The 19671-nt window shown below is 39.3% G+C and overlaps 1 protein-coding gene across 16 annotated transcripts in view; it reads right to left on the bottom strand.

Annotated features, from left to right (window-relative positions):
- Window positions 1-19671, bottom strand: part of ZNF385B (zinc finger protein 385B) — a 141430-nt gene that overhangs the window by 58352 nt on the left and 63407 nt on the right. For 7 of the 16 annotated variants that reach the window (XM_054208653.1, XM_054208656.1, XM_054208654.1 and 4 more), the window contains exon 2: window positions 271-401. The exons of 4 other annotated variants lie outside the window; for them this stretch is intronic. In XM_054208653.1, the coding sequence (XP_054064628.1) occupies window positions 271-401 (131 nt within the window). Of the gene's footprint in view, window positions 1-270; window positions 402-11069; window positions 11695-15817; window positions 15943-16442; window positions 16458-19671 lie in introns of those variants that run through there. 5 more of the 16 variants (XM_054208659.1, XM_054208661.1, XM_054208657.1 and 2 more) reach the window with 5 other exon arrangements.

Below are 19671 nucleotides of genomic sequence, written 5' to 3' on the forward strand. Positions count from 1 at the left end.
GGGGGGTTGGAACTAGATGATCTTTAAGGCACCTTCCAATCCAAACCATTCCATGATTCTAAGTTAAAAATGGATTGGCCCCGTTCACTGGGTTGGGTGGGTACCACTCAGTCTTTTGCACAAGGGAACAGCAACCACGACAGCACAGACAAAAAGAGTTCTCTCAAATTGGGTCAGCAGTACACTGTTTTAAGGCAGCTTCAATACTGGATATTAAAACTGGCTTGGAAAGCATACACCGTAACTAAATGTGGAAACACCTTTACTTACTGTGTTAAAATTTGGGAAGAATCCAACAGCAGAGCTGCTGTCCACAGGGAAGGACATAAAGGGTTTGATATCCAGGGAAGGCTGCATCATCAAGGTAGGTGTGCGCACAAGGGTGGGAAGTGTAGTAGTGCCTGCCAAGAGCAAACAAAACCAGGAATTCATAGTATTCTCCTTTCCACATCACACACAGTATAGCTATCTCTTGCTGACACAACCGCCAAGAAAAAAATAACACAGGGAGGTAATAAAGTGTCTCTGTAGGAGTTAATATCATTAAAAGAAACCTATTTCCACACACTACAGATGAGGCAGAGCACTTCCCTATGGCCACGGATACTCAGATGCTGAAGAGGAGACATATGGTATATAAATCACACTGGCAGGTAGAATAAATCCTTTCTAAAGATGAAAAATTCTCCTGTGCCAAAAAGGCCAGGATGGGTGCCCGTGAAAGTCAGATGCTTTTGCAATTCATGGTTGCCTATTAGATCAGCTAGTGCAGACAACACATGCAAGCTGAAATAGAGAGATTTGTTTCCAAATAGTGAGCTGCATGTTTATTTCTTCCTCTTCTGACAGCACCTGTAACTATCAGGTGCTGCACAAATATTATTTCACCTAACATTTAAAAAAAATGCCTTCTGTTTTACACTGCAAGGCAAATATTAGAAAAAAGCCAACAATTAACTAATCAGCTAGCATATAAACGAACACAGCTCTTTACATGCAACGCAAACCAGCATTTGGAACCCAGATCTTTCTCTCCAAACAAGAGCTTCCCAGAAATCTACATGCTGAAATACTTTCTGTGTACACTTGAGAATCATTCCCCAGCAAGACCCCGAAGAAATGGGAAGACACAGATGTCCAAATATTCATTTTTAACTAGCTATCTGCCCTATTCACACAACAGTGTGCCTAGTACACAGCTTCCAGCTACGCCTGTGGGAGTATTTTTTTTTTCCTGAAATCATACAAAATAGATTTCAAGTAAGATTTCCCCCATTGAAATAAAAAAATGCAAAAAATTAAAATAAAATAAAATCTCAGTTTCTCCTTCCTGGGTTGAATAAATAATTCACCACTGACTGGAGCAGGCACTGGAACACAAGTGTCCCACACCTCTAACGGAGGGTGAGTCACGCTCTGCCTCTCCCCCTCCTCTGCCAGAATTTCTCCATAATTGCCGCCTCCTCCCGCTCACTGGTGGCCAGCACATCAGCCGGAATCACAACAGTCCTCTTAGGAGTTTCTCTGGTCTCAAGCAGAGCTGACACAATACCTAAGCTTTTCGTCATAGAAGTTGTCTGAGTTTAAAAAACTTGGTCAGGACAAGAAAAACAAAAAAAAAGGAAAAAAAAAGGAGAAAAGTAAACAAGCAATTTTCCCTCTCTTCTCCCGTGAAATCAAATCATTTGCATCGACTTGCAAGATGCCAGGCAATCCATATGGGCTGCCTGAGTACCAGCCTTCCATTAAGGGATCTGCCTTTTTCCCTGTTAAGTACACACAAAATTGAAGGCAGAGTACAAATTTTCCTCCTTTTCATCTCATCATCTTGCCTCCACGGGCACAATTTCAAACCCATCTTACGGTATCTAAGAGGAAAGCTGGGTTCAGAAGCCAGATGGGGCTGCGTGGATTTTTCGGACCACCAAACAGTTATAACTAGCCCTGAGCTCAAATTTTGTAGACATTGGAGAGACAGTCATTTTGATCACAGCTGCAGCACAGTAAACGCTATCTTATGGGCTAGCAGACGAATAGCAGGCTATAATCTATTCTCTGTTTCTCCTATAGGAAAAGTGTGTTGTTTACAGAAACATGGGTCATTGACAACAATGGAGAGAGAACCGTTGAACACTATCCCAACTGAGCTGCACAACTTGAAAGGAAAAGTACGCTTGAGATACTTTTCCAGAATATTTCCTCCCTTCTCCTACCCCAACACTTTCATAAATGTAAGGTTTGTTTCCGCATAAGCCCATGAAGCTCACTGACAGTTGTGCTTAATTAACTGTAAGTCAAAGCTTATTCAAGTGGAGTCACAAACATCAAAAAGCTAAAGGCTAACATGCCTATAGTTTCTTCCTCATATCCATAATGAAAAAATGCATCAATAGGAAACCACTGTGTCAGAGGATTTATCCAAAGAAAACATCTTCAACTGCAAAAATAATGATTATTTAGCTAGCTGGTTCAGAAACAGTAGATTTACATAATTTGGATTTCAGAGTTGTATTCAAACAGTAGCTATGTTGTATTCAATTACCTAAAGTCCACAAAGTGCCATCGTCAATCTAACTTCTACAAGTTTCTCTTTTAAGTTCATAAGCAATTAAAGATCCGTGAAGTTAAAAAAGACCTGTCCTCTCTTTACATACACATACTTCAATGAAGCTATGTTTACAAATTTTAACTAAGTTTTACAGAAAAAATGTAACAGAATAGAGTTGCATTGTGACTGACATTTAAAATCAGAATTAAGCTAGGTTTCTGATACTGTCCTTAACCAAGGTATGGAGCACATTTGGCATAAAAGTTTTAAAAAATAAAAAACAATCAGCATCCTCCTGCAAACAATGCAATATTCTTTGTACTCCTTGGCTGGGTACAGCTCATTTCACGTGGCACAGACATTTGAAATCTGCCTGCAGCTTTGCAGTCCACGGTATTTCTGCTGCCAGAGTAATACATGACCAGTAGACTAGGATACATTCGGAGTTCCAACAGAATAGAAAACATACACACTTAGCAGACTGATCAGTCAAGTCATGAACAATAAGAGATGCGTTCACTTCTGTTTGCCCGTTTACCATTTCAACTATTGCCAATCAAACACCAGTGACCCTGTTTGACTGAAGTTTGATTTTCAGACCTGCCTGCGAAAGCCACTGGAAGAATGATCAGATAAAGATGACCTAAACTACAGGTAGAAGCATTTCAGGACAAAATCATCAAACAGAACAGGGCACAGTTTTACCCTGGCATTGCTTCCAAAGGTCAAATAGATTCTCAGCAGCACTCCACCAAATCTGTATGCAGACCTGAGCTAAGCAGGAATACTGGCACAAGAAAGATGTAGCTGACAAGCTTCATTATCTTCATAAATTTAACAGATGTTTACCATTTCATTAGCATTTAACGATAAAGACAACTTACCATGTCAAACACAGATTGTTTTAAACTACTTGTAAATCTTTGGCATAAATATAACTGATCTTTCTTGTAAATTCATTTGCTTATTTCAGCCTCATAATTTTTAAACAGTATTTTACCTTTGTAACTTCAATTTTGACTCCCACAGCAGGAGTGCCCTATGCAACTGGAGATGCAAGCAGCAGATTGATTTTGCCAAAATGCACTGATCCTCACTGGTCCCTTTTACCCTGGCCTAAGAGGAGGAAAACAGGTTTTCATCTGAGCAGATGATCCAAATTGTCTCCTTTTATTAAGACTTTTTCCTCCTCCTACACATACGTATCTCAAAAACACACAAAAACACACACGTATCCCTGTGTAACAGGCACTGTTCTTCCTTGACCTTGTACATACGGCTTCACTCACACCACACCGGGCCACTGAGGTTTTTGCAAAAGGTATGAAAGGTTGTCACCTTTACCCAAATTTGATCTGTCCCTAAGGAAAAAAAAAGGCACACAATTAATAGATTAAGCAATGAAAGTGGTATTTTGGGGAAGCAAGTCTTGTATCTGTCACTCCCGTGGAGAGATGAGTCCCGGGGCCAGTGAGACATGCTTTACACCCAGGAGCCAGAAAGGGGGCAGATGACACGGGGACTCAATAAGTTTTACCAACAGGTCACCCCCCAGCTCTTCTGCAGCTTCACAGAAAAACTGCAGAGGCCAAGACTAGCAGTTTTGGCAGAGGCAATCACAGTTAACTTTGGCCACAGTTCATCTTTGGTCACTGCTCATCTTTTTCAAGCAAACGCAGTGTCAGGTTCCATCAAATCTAAGCACACATTTTCTCCCTTTGCACCTTCCTGAAAAATATTTGTGAAAATATTTCTTCTATGATTTTCTCCTTAAGTGCTTTTCTTTATCACTGACAAACACAAAAAAGGTGTAATGTCTGCACATTAATTCCTCTGATTTGGGTCAATATCAGACCATTACATGAAAAACCCAATTCCATCACAAAACTTACTCATCTAAAACACATTTTGTGAACAATTTCAGCATACTTAAAGAAATTAATTACTTTCCAGACTTGAAAGCATGCTCACCCAAAGTCTTCATTAAAGGCAACTATAGAGAAATCTAAAGCCATACTCAAGTCTCTTCCCTTTTTCTATTACCTAAAGAAGTTACTACAATGTTTTAATCCTCTGATCCAAGGAAGCAGTCCACACTCAGAACAAGAGCAGTGGAAGAGTAACTGAAGTTCTACCAGGACTGAATAAAAGTATCTGTCTGACAAATTTCTGTGACCTGGACAATCAACATCCACCCCAGAGTGCACGTGGTTGCCTTTGTCTTAACTCGTGCCATGAATAGTATTTGGGAAAACTTCAAAGGGACCTCATTTGAGTTACTCACGTCCACCCCTACTTACGCGCTTACACTGAGAGTTTTCAGTTTATGGACAGGCTGTGCTGGCTTTTTTATCCCTGAATTGTCTGATCACTTTCAGGCATGAGGAACCTTCACTTTCTACATCAATGCTGAGTAATCTCATCTGGCCAGGGAACAGTGGCAATATAACTGATAGGATGGGTCAGTTCTGGGCTTTCTCCTCCCTTGACCTTTTTAGCACAGCATTTTTCAGACACTGCTTGAGCCAACAGTATCCTTTCAAGGGTGGATGAAAGCTGTCCCTTTCATTTTGCCCACATTGGCTGAATTCATTACAGACTGCAACCACACAATGTACAGCCTTTAGACCTCGCACTGTCATCTCCATTTACACTGTTTTTCCCTTCAGAGCTCCAGAAGACAGAAGACCAGACAGGACATATTTGAAACAGTTCCCTGGAAGGATTCCGAGATAATTCTGCATGTGCTCTTCTATGAGCTTCTTCTGGGACTCTACAGTTTCAGCACAGTTTATTAAATTGTCAGTGGAAGTTTTGAACATTGTCAGAAATATTTACTTCAGCATGTGGCTCAAAAAACAGTTTTATAAACAGGTTAGAGCCAGAGGTGGTACGTAGGCTTTCATATTGAGTAAAAATCTCTTCAGCTCTATTGCCTATGCCTTGCAAAAAATTAAAAAACCCAAAAAACTCACCACCACCAAAAAAAACCCAACTTGCACAAGAGTTTCCTAAACTTGCTTATATGCAGCTTTTCGGGATGATTGGCACAATGAAATAACATTTTAAAAAAACCGCGCACCTAACTACAGAAATGCACACCATAAAAAAAATTAACAGCTTTCTTCCGTGATATCTGATGCCCCTATTGCATCATGCCCCAGATCTATCTGCTTTCACTACAACTTCTTTTCCCCATAAATGACAGGTAAAAATCAATCACCTGCAAGTCATTAACATTTTGTAGTTTAGGTATTTATACGACATTAGCCTCTGAGATCTTTTCCAATACTTAATATAAATATTAGTCTTTTTTCCTTCTCAGCACGATCAGTTTACAGGTTTCAGAATTTTTCTGATTTTGTTTGTTTAGTTACAGCTATACATGGGTATTAGAGAAGGTCATGTGTTTCTGTTTTTGCCTAAGATAAACTGCTAAAACCAAGTTAAGTGCAAGTGAAATAATTCTGAGTTTCTGAACAGCAGGTGTTGATATCAAAATGCTTTAAAAAACGCTATCCTCAAAGTATTCCATTAATAATACTCATGGAGGTGAACCTTAAGACATTCTCCTCTCTTAAATAAAAGAAAATAAAAATTTTTTTTTTTAGAATTCACTCAGCAGAACAAAAATTCCTTACTTATAATATGGTATTACGATAAAGGAGACTTATGATACCCATAGGAATTCCAGACTGTCAAAAGTAAAGTAGTCAAGGAGAGATAAGACCATTACTTCAACAGGTTTTCTCAAACGGCAAATTAACATGATCCTACGAGATAACTCTCTATCCAGACAACTTATTTTTAAAAATAACTTGAAGCAGAAGCCCAGCATACATGAGACATGGCACAGCCCCGGGATGACAATAGGAAAAATGCTAACAACTTTTCTGCCCCTAGGGCACCATACAAACTAACTCACTAATGAACGAGGACGCAGCTCCTTTGGGAGTTGATATGATTACCATCAGAGCCACTGATACACATGCATCATTTAAAACTTGGAGAGTGCCTTGAATTCATACCTCTTAAACATTATTCAGGTATCAATGAAGCAGTCAGACCTTCCATTGACTTACTAACAGATTTTAAAAGCACAAATTACACACGACCATTCATGTTTGGCAAATAAAATGGGCAAATCCTCAAAAGATGTGGGGTTTTTTTCAGCAGCCACAAGGAAAGGCAGCAAGAACTGGTGTAAAGCTTATGGCCACTCAACAGCACTAAGCAAGAACCACTCTGTGTAACACCCATAAGACAAGTGATAAGAAAGCATTGGTCCGGGTCTAGCCTTCCGTAGCAACATGGATACAAAATGACACGCCAAATATTTTGCACTCCATTCTGCGTTTATTTTTTCAGTAGATGTTTCAGCAAACTCAGAGGCATTTGATGCAACTTCACTGCAAAGTACAAATTCTATAATGTACAGTTTAAGCTCTTTGTGATCAGGAATGACTTATCTAAAAAACATGTCAAATTATGAAAATAATTCACTCCCTACAAATTAAAACATGATTTACAGTATGCTTGAGCATAAAGTTAGTATTCCCATTATTATCCATCTAGGAATAAATGTTCTATGAAGGCATGCTAACAGAGTTCCATATTCTCCTTTTGTATAAAATCAGATACCGTGAAATGAAGTATTTCTACATTGCAAATACATGTTGGATTCCACCAACTAGGTCAATACCAAAAATATATTGAAATCTGGTGCTGCTGAAATGAATGGAAGCCCTGGTGTTTAATCAATCCAAAATGTCAACCATCACTTACTTTCCTAATATTGGTAATTATATATAGCTCATTTACAATCAGAAAAGAAGTATAGCTATATATTCCATATATTTCACATAAGAATTTTAAAAATAAAAACATAAACCTACTTGTACGTACAAGTAAGCAAATCTTCATTAGATCAGACCCTTCTTCATTGAATATTAGGGGCTGACTTTGAATTACTTTAACTTTCATGAATTGTTAATACTCCTCTGCCTAATTGTTTTCCATCTCCAATGTCTTATGATTGAAGGATGTTCATTTCAAAAAATAAAAATGTAGACTATACTATGCATATACTTGATATGAAGACAATCATGGAAAAGATGATATTGAAGACCACTATTATAATGATAGTAATATTCAAATGAACTGTGTTAATATTTATTTTCTTAATCTCTACATTTAACACATCAAAATAACGGAGAACAAATAATGATGTTTACCTGGTGGGGAAGGAGGGAGGGTAAAGGCATAACAACGGAATTTCAGTATTTTAGAGATAAATACATCAAAACATTAATCAAGAAAAATGTCATTCTCCTTGCAGTTGTACTGCATTTGTAATAGTTTGCAATAAAAACAGGAATCCCCATAGTTTTTGAAAATAAAATATAAAAACATAGAAGATATGAGAACAGGTCAAGTGGGAAGAGAATTCCAATAATTAGAAGTGGAACAGATTATCTTGCATTTTTCCTTAAATAACTGTGTTACAATTATCCGGTAATAACATTCGGAAGAGCCCCGACTCCCCTGGATTTACAGAACGTGTTACTCCTGTCCTTTAGCCACCACTCTTGTGTTCTTGCAGCCCAGAAAGGACTTGCACTTCCACACTGTACACCCTAAATTTTACAGCAATTGTGCTACACTGTTCCTCACGTTTTTTTGCAGTATCTATATTCCCAAGTCAAGTGAACTCCAGAAGTACTATACTAGCATCAAGGCATGTTAGCATTGGCTCCTTGTCAAGTCTAAGCAATTAAATAAATCACGGAAAATCCTCCACTATATTTAGAAGATAGATGCTGGCTGCAGTGCAACTGCAATTTGCATACCATCCATAGGTGGTATGGAAATATTTGTCATTAGTTTCTTAAAAAAAAGCTAGTTCTCTAGACTTCTAAAGCAACCAAGACAATTTCTTCAACTGGAAAGCAGAGTGGCACATTATAGCTTAACACCATCAAGCTCAGCAAGTTGGATTTTATTCAAATCAAACAGTGACAGCTATTAATAAATGCAACGCTCCTGCCTGCATTAAAGTCAGCTGGAGCTTTGCAATCTATCCCAGTTTCTTTTTCTCAGAATCTTCTGGCTTGCTCAAGCCGCTCCCTCTGGTATCCACAGCCTGAGCGAACAGCTCTGCCCCCTCCTCTGTTCTTATCGGCTTCTAGGAAACGCTGCTTTGGAGTTGTTTTCGCTTTGAAGTTTTCCAAGTATGACAGAAAAAACAGCTGCGTCTTTTTCAGCTCTCTATTCTCTTGCCATCTGCACTAATGGAGATCTTTCTGAAATCCTTAGGATTCTTTGTCTTGATTTATTCAAACCATCCTCCCTCTTGCCTTTTCCACTCTCCCAACACAAAGGCACAGGGAGAGAGGGCATTTGTTTGCTTTTCTGCTGTCACCCTTAACTAAAACCATGACATCCCCACATGCCTACTGAAGTCACAATCTTGTCCAGAGCATGGTGCAACTTCCATGCCAGCCCCTGTTTTTTTCCCCCTCTCATATAACGTAGTGTTTCCCAAAATCTAACTTTTACCCTGAATTCTGTCACCACTGAGCTCTACATCTAACCCCCAGAGACCCTCAACACAGACTTTCTTTCAGGAGGTACTGAGTTGCTACCCGCTAAACCCAAACAAGTCTATCACCTGGAATGCTGCTGGGTGACCATTTTGTTATTAGTCAGTCAAAACCATTATGCCTTAACTTCTACATTCAGGGGGTTTATGTTTGCAGTTGGCTTCTCTCTCTTTACTCCACTTCAATATTCCAACAGCAGCTCAACAACGCTGTGCACAAAGGTAACAGGGGTCTAGACCCATACGCATCCTCACAGATGTATCTAATCACTTAACCACATTAAACAACTTCCAACTCTCTTAAAAGTCATTATAGCTCAGAGAATTTCATGCCTCATTCACTTTTCCCACATATTAGACTATCACCTCTACAAAATACAGTTACCTAAGTTGCTTCTTGTTTTCTTTTCCTAAGTTCTTCTCTTGGTATTGCTCCCTAAATATCTTTCAGATAAAAGATTAAACAACCTAAATTAGATGTTGTTGCAAAGTGGCCTATTGAAAATATTTGCAATGGAAACCAGGATCTCTACTGAATGAAATATAGTTTTTATAGAATCCCAGAATTGTTTAGGTTGGAACAGACCTTTAAGATCATCAAGCCCAACCGTTAACCTAGCCCTGGCAAGACCGCCACTAAACCACGTCCCTAAGCACCACATCCACATGTCTTTTAAATATCCCATCCAGCCCCGTAGACTTATGTGTGTCTACGTGGTGTAGCAGGTCACTAACCCTTTCCCCTTCTTCTCCAGGCTGGATGGGTACGAGCAGCCTGGTCTAGTGGGAGGTGTTCCTGCCCAGGGCAGGGGGGTTGGAACTAGATCATCTTTTAAGGTCCTTTCTAACCTGAACCATTCTATGATTCCACGATTCCAGCTCAGGGGGCTGGGTACCTGGAGAGCAACTAGTCTTACTATTAAAGACGGAGGCAAAGGCAGCATTAAGTACCTCAGCCTTTTCCTCATCCTTTGTCACTGTGTTTTCCCCCCCACATCCAATAAAGGATGGAGTTTCTCCTTAGCACTCCTTTTGTTGTTCATGTATTTATAGAAACAACAAGACAGGGAAGAAGGACAGATTTAAAAACCCTCACAACATTGTCCGTATAACTTACATTCCACACTGAATTTAACTGCCCTGCCATAGCATAGGGCGCGCAGCGTAAAAGCACCCATCCAAAAGAGGGCAAACATGTAAAGGTAGCAGGCAGATTTATCACACATGCAGTTCAAGTTAAGTCCATGTGATATAATCCTTTTTCTAAGATTGGTTTACCAAAGCAATTCCTAGATTACTTAGAAGTAGTTTAAATAAACAGAAAAAAGAACTATTTCATAATTTCCTAGTTAATACTAGGGAAAGGCTCCTTCTTCCCAAACCTCTCTAATTCTTCCTCTATCTGCTGCCTCTAACTAAAGTAACAAGAGTGTCTTCATAGGATTTCCTGGAGGATTTCAACTTTCTCCTCATCAGATGGCATACCACATCTCCTCCGCCCACACTCATAAAAGTCACAGCCAGGGACAAGTAAGAGCTCCGTTTCCGACCTTTACAAGTTACCAGTGCACCCTGTAGCATCGTACCTGGAAACACAAAACACACAGAGACCTCACCCCACCCAAGAAAGCAGGAGGCAGACTCAGCACTCCTCTCACCTAAAAATACAAATAAAGGTACTTTAACCTGTCTGCGAGAAGTGCACAAGAGTTGCATTTCTGGCCAAACATTTTTAGGCCATTTACAAATGGAAGACAGATACTACAAATTCACCAGTGCCTTACGATATTCAGAAGCTGCAGAGGTTTTTGCTATGACCACACAACCATGAACCATTTTAGCAAAGCAGAAGCACAATAAACCACAGACCATGTAGTCCCACAAAGGCTTCCCACCGTTAATGAGTGCCATGATGCTTACCTTAGTCCTTAAGGTTATAATCCACCTCCTCTGCAGCATTTCAACGTAGACACAGCACAAGACTCAGAGATAAAGAATCATTTGCTTTTGTGTGAATGGTGCTTTTGTGATGGTAGGTGCTATGAGACAGTGGGCAACCAGCAAGCCTGAACAAATCCAGGCTGTTGTAATTGTGTGCTTAGCTTTAATTACCCTTGAGGAGCGCGTTTGCAACTTGACTCCAGAGGGAGGGCAGCCTGCTATTGACATCACCAGATCAAATATAAACTAAAAGACTGATAAACTGTATTTCAGTAGCATTTTCCCTGTTATAATTCTTGGAACTAAACCTAGGGGTTACTGTTTTAGATGGCTATCTGGCTGCTACAGAGCTGACTTTTGAATATCTTCTGGAAGAAAAAGAAATGGTGTCTGCTTAATTTTTTAAAAAAGTTCATAAAAACGGACCTTAGAGCACAGCGTGGGGTCATGACATTCAGATGATCAAAGTCCACAAATCCTGACTCTCCTGAATTAAGGTGCACTGCTTTACTTATTCTCAAAGTCAGTATTGATGAATAAGTAAGAACTTGAAAATTTATAAAACTATAATACATGCTATCTGCCCTCTCTTACACAGGAAGGAACAAAGGCAATAGATTTCCAATTAACAGACCTGTTAACAGAGATCACCACACTGGTGACCTTATTGAGCACTAATTAACCACCGGTATCTGACTGGAAACCTTATTTTGCTTTTGGGTGCAGCAGTGCACCAGCCCTGCCAGGGCTGGACCATAAAAGACTTTTGATACTGTTATGTTTTTCAAAGACTGCATGACATGAACAAGTTGGGCAACCCTACGCTCAGCTACATTCAGGAAGAGAGAGACCAAAAAAAAAAAAAAAGCAGTATATAACAAAATGCAGAATGTTTCTCTTAAATTAAATTGAGATTGGACCAAAGAAGAATTTTTTTTTTTTTATAAAACATTCAAATTGACTTCAGCTAGTACAAGCCTCGCAAAAAAGTCACCTCTAATTTCCCAGAGATTAATTAATATCACTTCAGTATGATTTATTTCATAAATTAATTAATGAAACACTCTACTGAAAATAAGGAGAAATAAACAAAAGGTGAGTGTCGATGTAAAAAAAAAAGCATGAAAGCATTTTTATGAAATGTGACACGCAGGCCGCATCTACTTTCCATGACCACGCTGGGCACCCCACAGCCCCTCCACATTCCTGACACTTCCCTTGAGCCAGCACAGGGGGTCAGACCAGTTGGAAACAAACTGGCAACAAGGCAACAGAAGAGAATTTTTGTGAAATGGAGAGTAACGAGATGGAGGTGGCTGAAAAGAAAAATTTTGTGAGCGCTGATGCTTTCTCATTCTCATCCAGACTCGCCTGAACTGGCCCTCATCTTTCTTGCAGTGTGGCAGGCGAATTTCATGCCTGCCACATTATGTTTCTGGTTATATCTCTCAGGATGGTATCCATCTTAGTTGATAACACGGCAGTGTTAACTCGCGTTCAGCTTGTGATATACAGCAATCCTTTCCTGCATTCACAGAATAATGATTCCTGCTTATGTGCCGGATTGGTTAATACTCAGCTCCTGTTTTCCTTCATATTACTTTGGCATAATTTATTTGTCCCTTTCTTCAAAGGGAAGATAATCTATTAGTTCTTAAACTCAGTTCGTTCATTCTTCTCTTTTAAAAATACTGGGATCCCACTGTCTCTCTTAGTGCTCTGGGAGTTTGTCTTCTCTTCACAAGTGATAACAGCTCCGATATTTCCATCTGTGCAAGTATCCTTACATCGTGTTCGTCACATGTCGCATGTTGAAGATTCAAGTTCATCAAGACACTCTGACCTGTTCTTACAGGTTTTTGGTATTTATATTGGTGTCTCTCAGGTTAACACAATTGATCTTTCTAATGAAAAATAATGCAAAAATGGCACCATGCAACCGAAACTTCTTGTCTTCTGACAGTCACAGAATAACAATCCACCTTTTCCCTTGATATTCTGTAAGTATTGTAAATGCACTTACAGAAAGATTTCTTGAAGTTTGATGCTTATTTCAGTCTCATTTTATTTTCTGATTTTGTTGTACACATTCATGTTATTCTTTTTTTCATCATCCTTAGTAATTTAAACTACTTTCCATTTCCTATCTATACATACAATTCTTGTGCTTGAGTCCATAAAGAGTTCATGGCTTAGTCAAATTACCCGTGCCTCACTTCCTATCTTTCTTCTGCCACAGGAGTTTGCAGTTGTGCTCTTATTAGGGTCTCTATAAAGAACTTCCAAACCCTTACAGTATGCCTGGCGAAAGAAATATCCTCATAAGGGTATCTTAAAGAAAAAAAATCTACCCAATCCTCTTTTCAAAATTACTTTCACTAGCGGTTGGTTGGTGTACTACAATGTAGTAGCACTTTGCTGCATAACTTAAAAATCGGCTAAGGTGGCTACTCTGTTACTATTTCTATTAAGAAGCGACTCCCTGTCCCTTCTAATAAATATCCTTTGCACTATCTTAAAAATAAGTGCAATATTCCACTCATTTCAAAAGCAATAATCAATATTTAGTACCCTAAATGCTAGTTTCTTTAAAAGACAGATATAAGCAGCATACAGGCTTTCAGCCTGCCTCCTGGAAATGGCAGATGTATTTCCCTCACCATTTGACCTTCTAAATCCCCGGTTATATAATAGAGTAAATAATTAAGCCTATCATTCTGAGAAGTAAGAACAAAGTGATGAACACTTCACATTTTTTTCCTCCGTTCTGACTCCTGTTTTAAGAACGAGCTTAAATTCCCAATCACTGGGCTTTAAATTCATGTTTAAACATTTTTCTTAATTCTCTTAAGAGTACCACACACATTTAACCTCACTTCATATTTAGCTGTTGGCAAGACTGGAGTAAGACAGGCTTTTCTGACTGAAAGGCAATACACATTTTACAGAAAACATATGGTTTGAAATGTGGCTCTGTATCTCTGCATTTCTCAAAACTTAACAATGAGAGATGAAACTACATAATTCAGAGAAAATGAGTTTTGTTTTTTGCGGTGGGAAGAAAGGGCAAAAGGCACCAAGGTGGGAAAACACTGCTATTACAAAGGCATGGCTTCCCCCTGCCCCACAATGTTTCTGGTAGCTATAATACCACTTACTGCAAGAGAAAGAGTAAAAATACTGAAATGCAACCCAGATTATCGGAGAGAGAATTATTTATGTAAGATTTTGAACTTACAGTTGAAGGCATTTTATAAGAGAATACTTTTAGATACTAAGAAATCTTAAAAAGACTGTATCTGCATGTATTGCGTTTGTGTGGCAAGGTTTTGGTAGGGGGGGTGCTACATCTGTGAGAGGCAACTGGAAGCTTCCCCCGTGTCCGATAGAGCCAACGCCAGACAGCTCCAGGACAGACTCACCACTGGCCAAGGCCAAGCCCGTCAGTGACAGTAACGCCTGTGTCATAACATACTTAAGAAGGGTGAAAAAAAAGCCAAAAACACCTGTGCAAGACCAGCAGCAGTCAGAAGAGAGAGGAGCGAGAGCATGTGAGAGAGACAACCCTGCAGACACCGAGGTCAGTGAAGGAGGAGGGGAGGAGGTGCTCCAGGCAGATATCCACCTGCAGCCCATGAAGAACCCGAGGCCAGAGCAGGTGGACGCCCAAAGGAGGCTGTGACCTGTGGGAAGCCCACGCTGGAGCAGTTTGTGAAGAACTGCAGCCCATGGAGCAGGGGAGGAGTGTGAAGAGTCCTCCCCCTGCGGAGGAAGGAGCGGCAGAGACAATCAATGTGTGATGAGCTGACCACAACCCCCATTCTCCATCCCCCCTGCACCGCTGGGGGAGGAGGTAGAGAATTCAGGAGTGAAGTTGAGCCCGGGAAGAAAGGAGGGGTTGGGGGAATATGTTTTAAGATTCAGTTTTTATTTCTCATTACCCTACTCTGATTTTGTTTGTTAACAGATTAATTTCCCCAAGTTGATTCTGTTTTGCCTGTGAGAGTAACTGGTGAGTGATCTCTGTCTTTATCTCGACCCCAGAGCCTTTCATTATATTTTCTCTCCCCTGCCCAGCCAAGGAGGGGAGAGACAGAGTGGGTTGGTGGGCACCTGGCATCCAGTCAGGATCAACCCAGCACACTAGAACACACCTCTGCTTTTCCCTTTTAATTGCATATATTTGCTGTTGAGAAAGCCAAGGGGAACCAAGACTACTTTTATAAACTTAAGGCCTGGAGGTATGATATGTGATCTACAAAATTCTGGCAAATGGTCCAAACTTGTTACCCTGGTGCAAATCTGTCATCGTTCCTTTTAAGTCCACAGACTCACTAGGATTAGCAGCTGTACAAGTGTGAAATTTGGCTGATTAACTTCGTCAGGAGGAGCTCTGTGTAGAAACAACAGCTGCCAGGTCAGGAGCTATAACTAGCATTTCTCAATGCAAAGGAATAGTGAGAGGAGGTATCACGGTATTTGTTAGCAGAGTTTCACATTTTCACTTTGATACTACATGAACAGAAACTACTACACGCTCTTCTTTGACTAATAGTTCTTAAATTGCTACACAGAGAAATGCAGTGAAGACATGAAATACATGAACACCGAGTGGAAAGGTCAAACAATTATGACTTTACACAGATAGCAGCGTTTGTAGCAAAAAGGACCACAGCAAGCAAGTCATGCACAATGACTTGCAGGCCAGGGAGAGGATCACAGCTTACCCACTCCTCTCTCTGTTACCACATATTCTGGACTACACGCTGCAGCTCTCCCTCCATTTCTGTGCAAGTGTCCTGAATTTATAACATCTCCTTGCAGGAACAGTTGCTACAGTGGCATGTTAAATCTGTCAAGAGAAGTTGGCAAAGATAGAGATGAAAGACTGGCTCCTTAGTTAAGGTCAAGGCTTATACGTTCCTGTGGATACACCAGTAATGTTTTCAGTTAAGTATGCATTCCAGAATGGGTTTAAAATATGCCATATATTTCTGCAATAGATAAAGCCTTTCAGAGTGAAACCATACTCCAGAATATAGTCACTGCTGGATAACCTAAGGAATCTAACCAAAGTCCCTAATTCAGGAGCTGAGTTTCCTTAAGCAGTGGTGATTAAGAAGTACCCTCTGGAGTTCAATCACCTACAGAAGGGGCCTACACACTTTTAACATGGTCACCTACAACAGACAGCGTAAGTGATCTCCCTCCACCCTTGGAATTTCTGTGTCATTTTTCAGTGTTTTCAAAACTGTTCTCTGGAAGTATTTGATATTGGAGTCTGGGTGAAACTTTTCCGTAACTATAGTACATGCCTGTCAGCACAGAAGAAGATCGGGCAACTGAACTTACCATTAACTTGCTTTTATGTGCTTTGACCAGGAAGATGCACAATGGCCTTAGCTGTTTCCAAAGGAAAAAAATTCCTTAAGTATTTAAAAAAGTGTAGACAGAGTGAAGAATAGAACAGGAAAGAGAAGAATAAGTCCATTTGCCAGGAGCAGAATGTTTACATTAAAGTGAAAAATATACGTAAAGTATTCTAAATCCACCCCTCAAAGATGTGATGTATTACGTTTTGGGTTTTTTTTAATATAAGGTCCATTTCACCACAAGTTTTGCAAAGACAGTTTTTATCTTACAACTTCCTGCCAATGCAGAAATTCAGGCTTCTAAAATACCTTTTTCCCAAGACATGAACTTCAAACATCTTCTGTTAAATGCTTCTGAAAGTCACACACACACAAAAAAAGTCATGCAAAGCGAAATTTAATCCTCAGACATCTTTTCTATGATAGAAGAACAGAAATATACGTCACATATTTTAAATGCTTTATGGAATGCACATTTGAATAAAGTACCATGACTAATATCTCAATCAAAAAAAAAAAAAAAAAAAAAAGAAAGAGAGGTGTGTCTTTAGACAACACTGAAGCCAGAAGAGAAAATAGCCATAAATGTTTTCTTTTTCCCAGATTTAACAGCATTGTTTAAAACAATGAACTCCAGAAGAGCCATCATGGAAAATAAAAATAAAATAAAATAAAGAATTCGAGGAAATGTGTCTCCAACACAAACTGAGAAGCAGAGATCTCACCTGTAGCACAGTATTTAATTCTTGGTATCCATGATGAAGGATAGGAAAAATGAACTTAAGATGGGAATCAGAAGAAATTGTAAGAGCAGCTGGATTCCAGTGTGGTAAGAATTAGAAAGCTTCAACTAGTTTTGAGACTGTAAACCTTTGTGCCTAAAGGAACAGAGTTTTGGACACTGTGAGCCTTGCCCAGTATTTCTATTTCTGCATATTCAAACAAAACAGTGAAGAAAATCTGTAAATCAGTCTAAGACCACCTGGTCTTCATATGTTGGGCTAGGTATAGATTATAGATTGATAAATCAATCCATCAGGCAGCGGTGCAGTGTTAAAATAAGACTTAGGCAAAAACTACAGAAAATAAAAATATCTGGACATTCTGTCTGTGAAGTTTTTTAAAGATGACCCTGGTCATGCAGTGAGAAATATGAAAAAAAGATATAAATAGTAAAAACGTTTGATGTGTTTCCAAATAATATTTGAGTTGAAGGAGGGATTGACCTGCCAGAGTAGCAATTAAGGCAAAGGAGGAAAAAGCCCAATATCCTCTTCTGCATAAAACAATCATACACGAAGCCTAATAACCTGGCCACAGCATGAGGGACAAAGCTCAAAGTATCAATGTGTCCCTTACATGAAGCAAGGACTTGTCAGTCCCTGTCTGATAATGCTTATTGTGTTGAGCAGCAGGTACTTTTAACTTGAAAAGGATTTACAAACCGAAAAGAGACTGAGGCGAAGCAATGTAAGAAGCAAGCTCTGGGAAGTCTACAAAATACAAAAAGTTAAATATGGATACCCCAGGAACAATACACGACTGATGTAGAGGCAAGAGGGGGGACAGAGTGTTTGAAAGACTTCTGAAGTAAAGAGTTCTGAAAGGTTTGAAGAATAGAGAGAACGGAAATAAAAGGACCCAACTGAGAAAAACAGGTCTGAACGTCAGGGAAAGCTTCTTGACACCAACATTATTCTGAGCGATATTTAATGTTCACAGTGGCAGCCTTTTTGAGCTGTACCATACTGTGGAAATAATCTCTCAAGGGAATTCGGGAATCTCAACCGCACATGCATTTGTATCAAGACTGAATAAAGCGGTGTTATACGCACAAGAGAAGCAATTCTACATTGACAAGAGGAGGATCAGATGACCAGCAATGGGTACCATGATTGCCATCATTAAAAGATGAATTGCAATAAGGTATTTATAGCCAGTGTCAGACTTTTCTTTTATGAAGTACAAACACGGCCTTGCTTGATTTCAAGGAGGCTATGTCTTTCAGAAATAGTTTTATCACAGGTTTGGGTCAAGAGATCAATAAAACAAAATTTAACAGAAGCAAACAAAAGCCCAGACATATGCTCCAAGCTAACATCAATGATGCCCCCAGTGCGGTGTATTTTATCGCACCCATTCTACAGCACAAAAGTGGGTCCTTCCTGCACAAACAGGGTTGTCATAATCTTAACGTCATAACACGGAAATATGTAGAAATATCACTGTATTTCTTTGTACAGAGAAATAAAAAGCTTCAGGTAAAATAAGAGAGAAAAGCACTTATTTCTGTTTGAAATTTGCATTTTTGTTTTATGGTACTTGCATTTTTTTTGCATTTGAAATGCAGAGAACAATATAAACCCTGACAGAATCACTCTGATAGGAATCATGTACCTATTCCTGCAGACAAGTAAAGCAGAAAAACTTTTCACATGTACATTTCTGTCAAATCTGGTTGTTGACAATCGAACATTTTAGTAGTTCTCAATACAGTAGCAGTTGCAAATTCTGGGAAAAGAAGGTTGCCAAGATTCCCTCTCACTCTGCAAGTGGAATTTTCCACTTTATATAAATACTATTTTTGTCAAAGAGTCTTGTACAGAGTCCTGCTACCATCGCACATGAAACGGAAAGTTCCATAGCTATAATGAAACTGGGAACTTTTGTTCATGGAACACTTTTATTTTCATATTAAGGACAAACATGCGTCATAGTCAAGAGCAGGGCTGCTTATCTTTGAAATAAATATAAGATTTACAATTGTATTCCTAAATATAAGTTGTATCAGATTTTAGAAGTTAATTTTCCATAATGAACTTCTAGCAAAGTTCAGGATAAAACACCCCCGAGCACAGCTGCTAGTTGCCACGTCCCTTACACCTACCATGAGAATTTGCTTGCATGCAAAGCACTGTCAGCTGAATCAGCGAAAAGCAGAGACAGCTTTCATTGAGGAACATTAAGATTTGTGCAATTCGCAACAAAGCAAGATATCTATCAAAGAATTTATACTTTCTTTTTCTAGAGCAATGGCAACTTTCAGCCATTATTACTAGACGCATCAAAGCATTTTGCTTAAAAGCAGATTACTGAATCATGGCAAGTAGGGCTAGACAATCTCAAGTCATCCAATCTATCTATGTGAAACAAGAATTCTACCTTAAATCTATGGTGTCAGTCAAACTACACATTATCTGAAAATCACT

This window comes from Rissa tridactyla, chromosome 7 (genome assembly GCF_028500815.1).
Source record: "Rissa tridactyla isolate bRisTri1 chromosome 7, bRisTri1.patW.cur.20221130, whole genome shotgun sequence".
Lineage (NCBI taxonomy): Eukaryota > Metazoa > Chordata > Aves > Charadriiformes > Laridae > Rissa > Rissa tridactyla.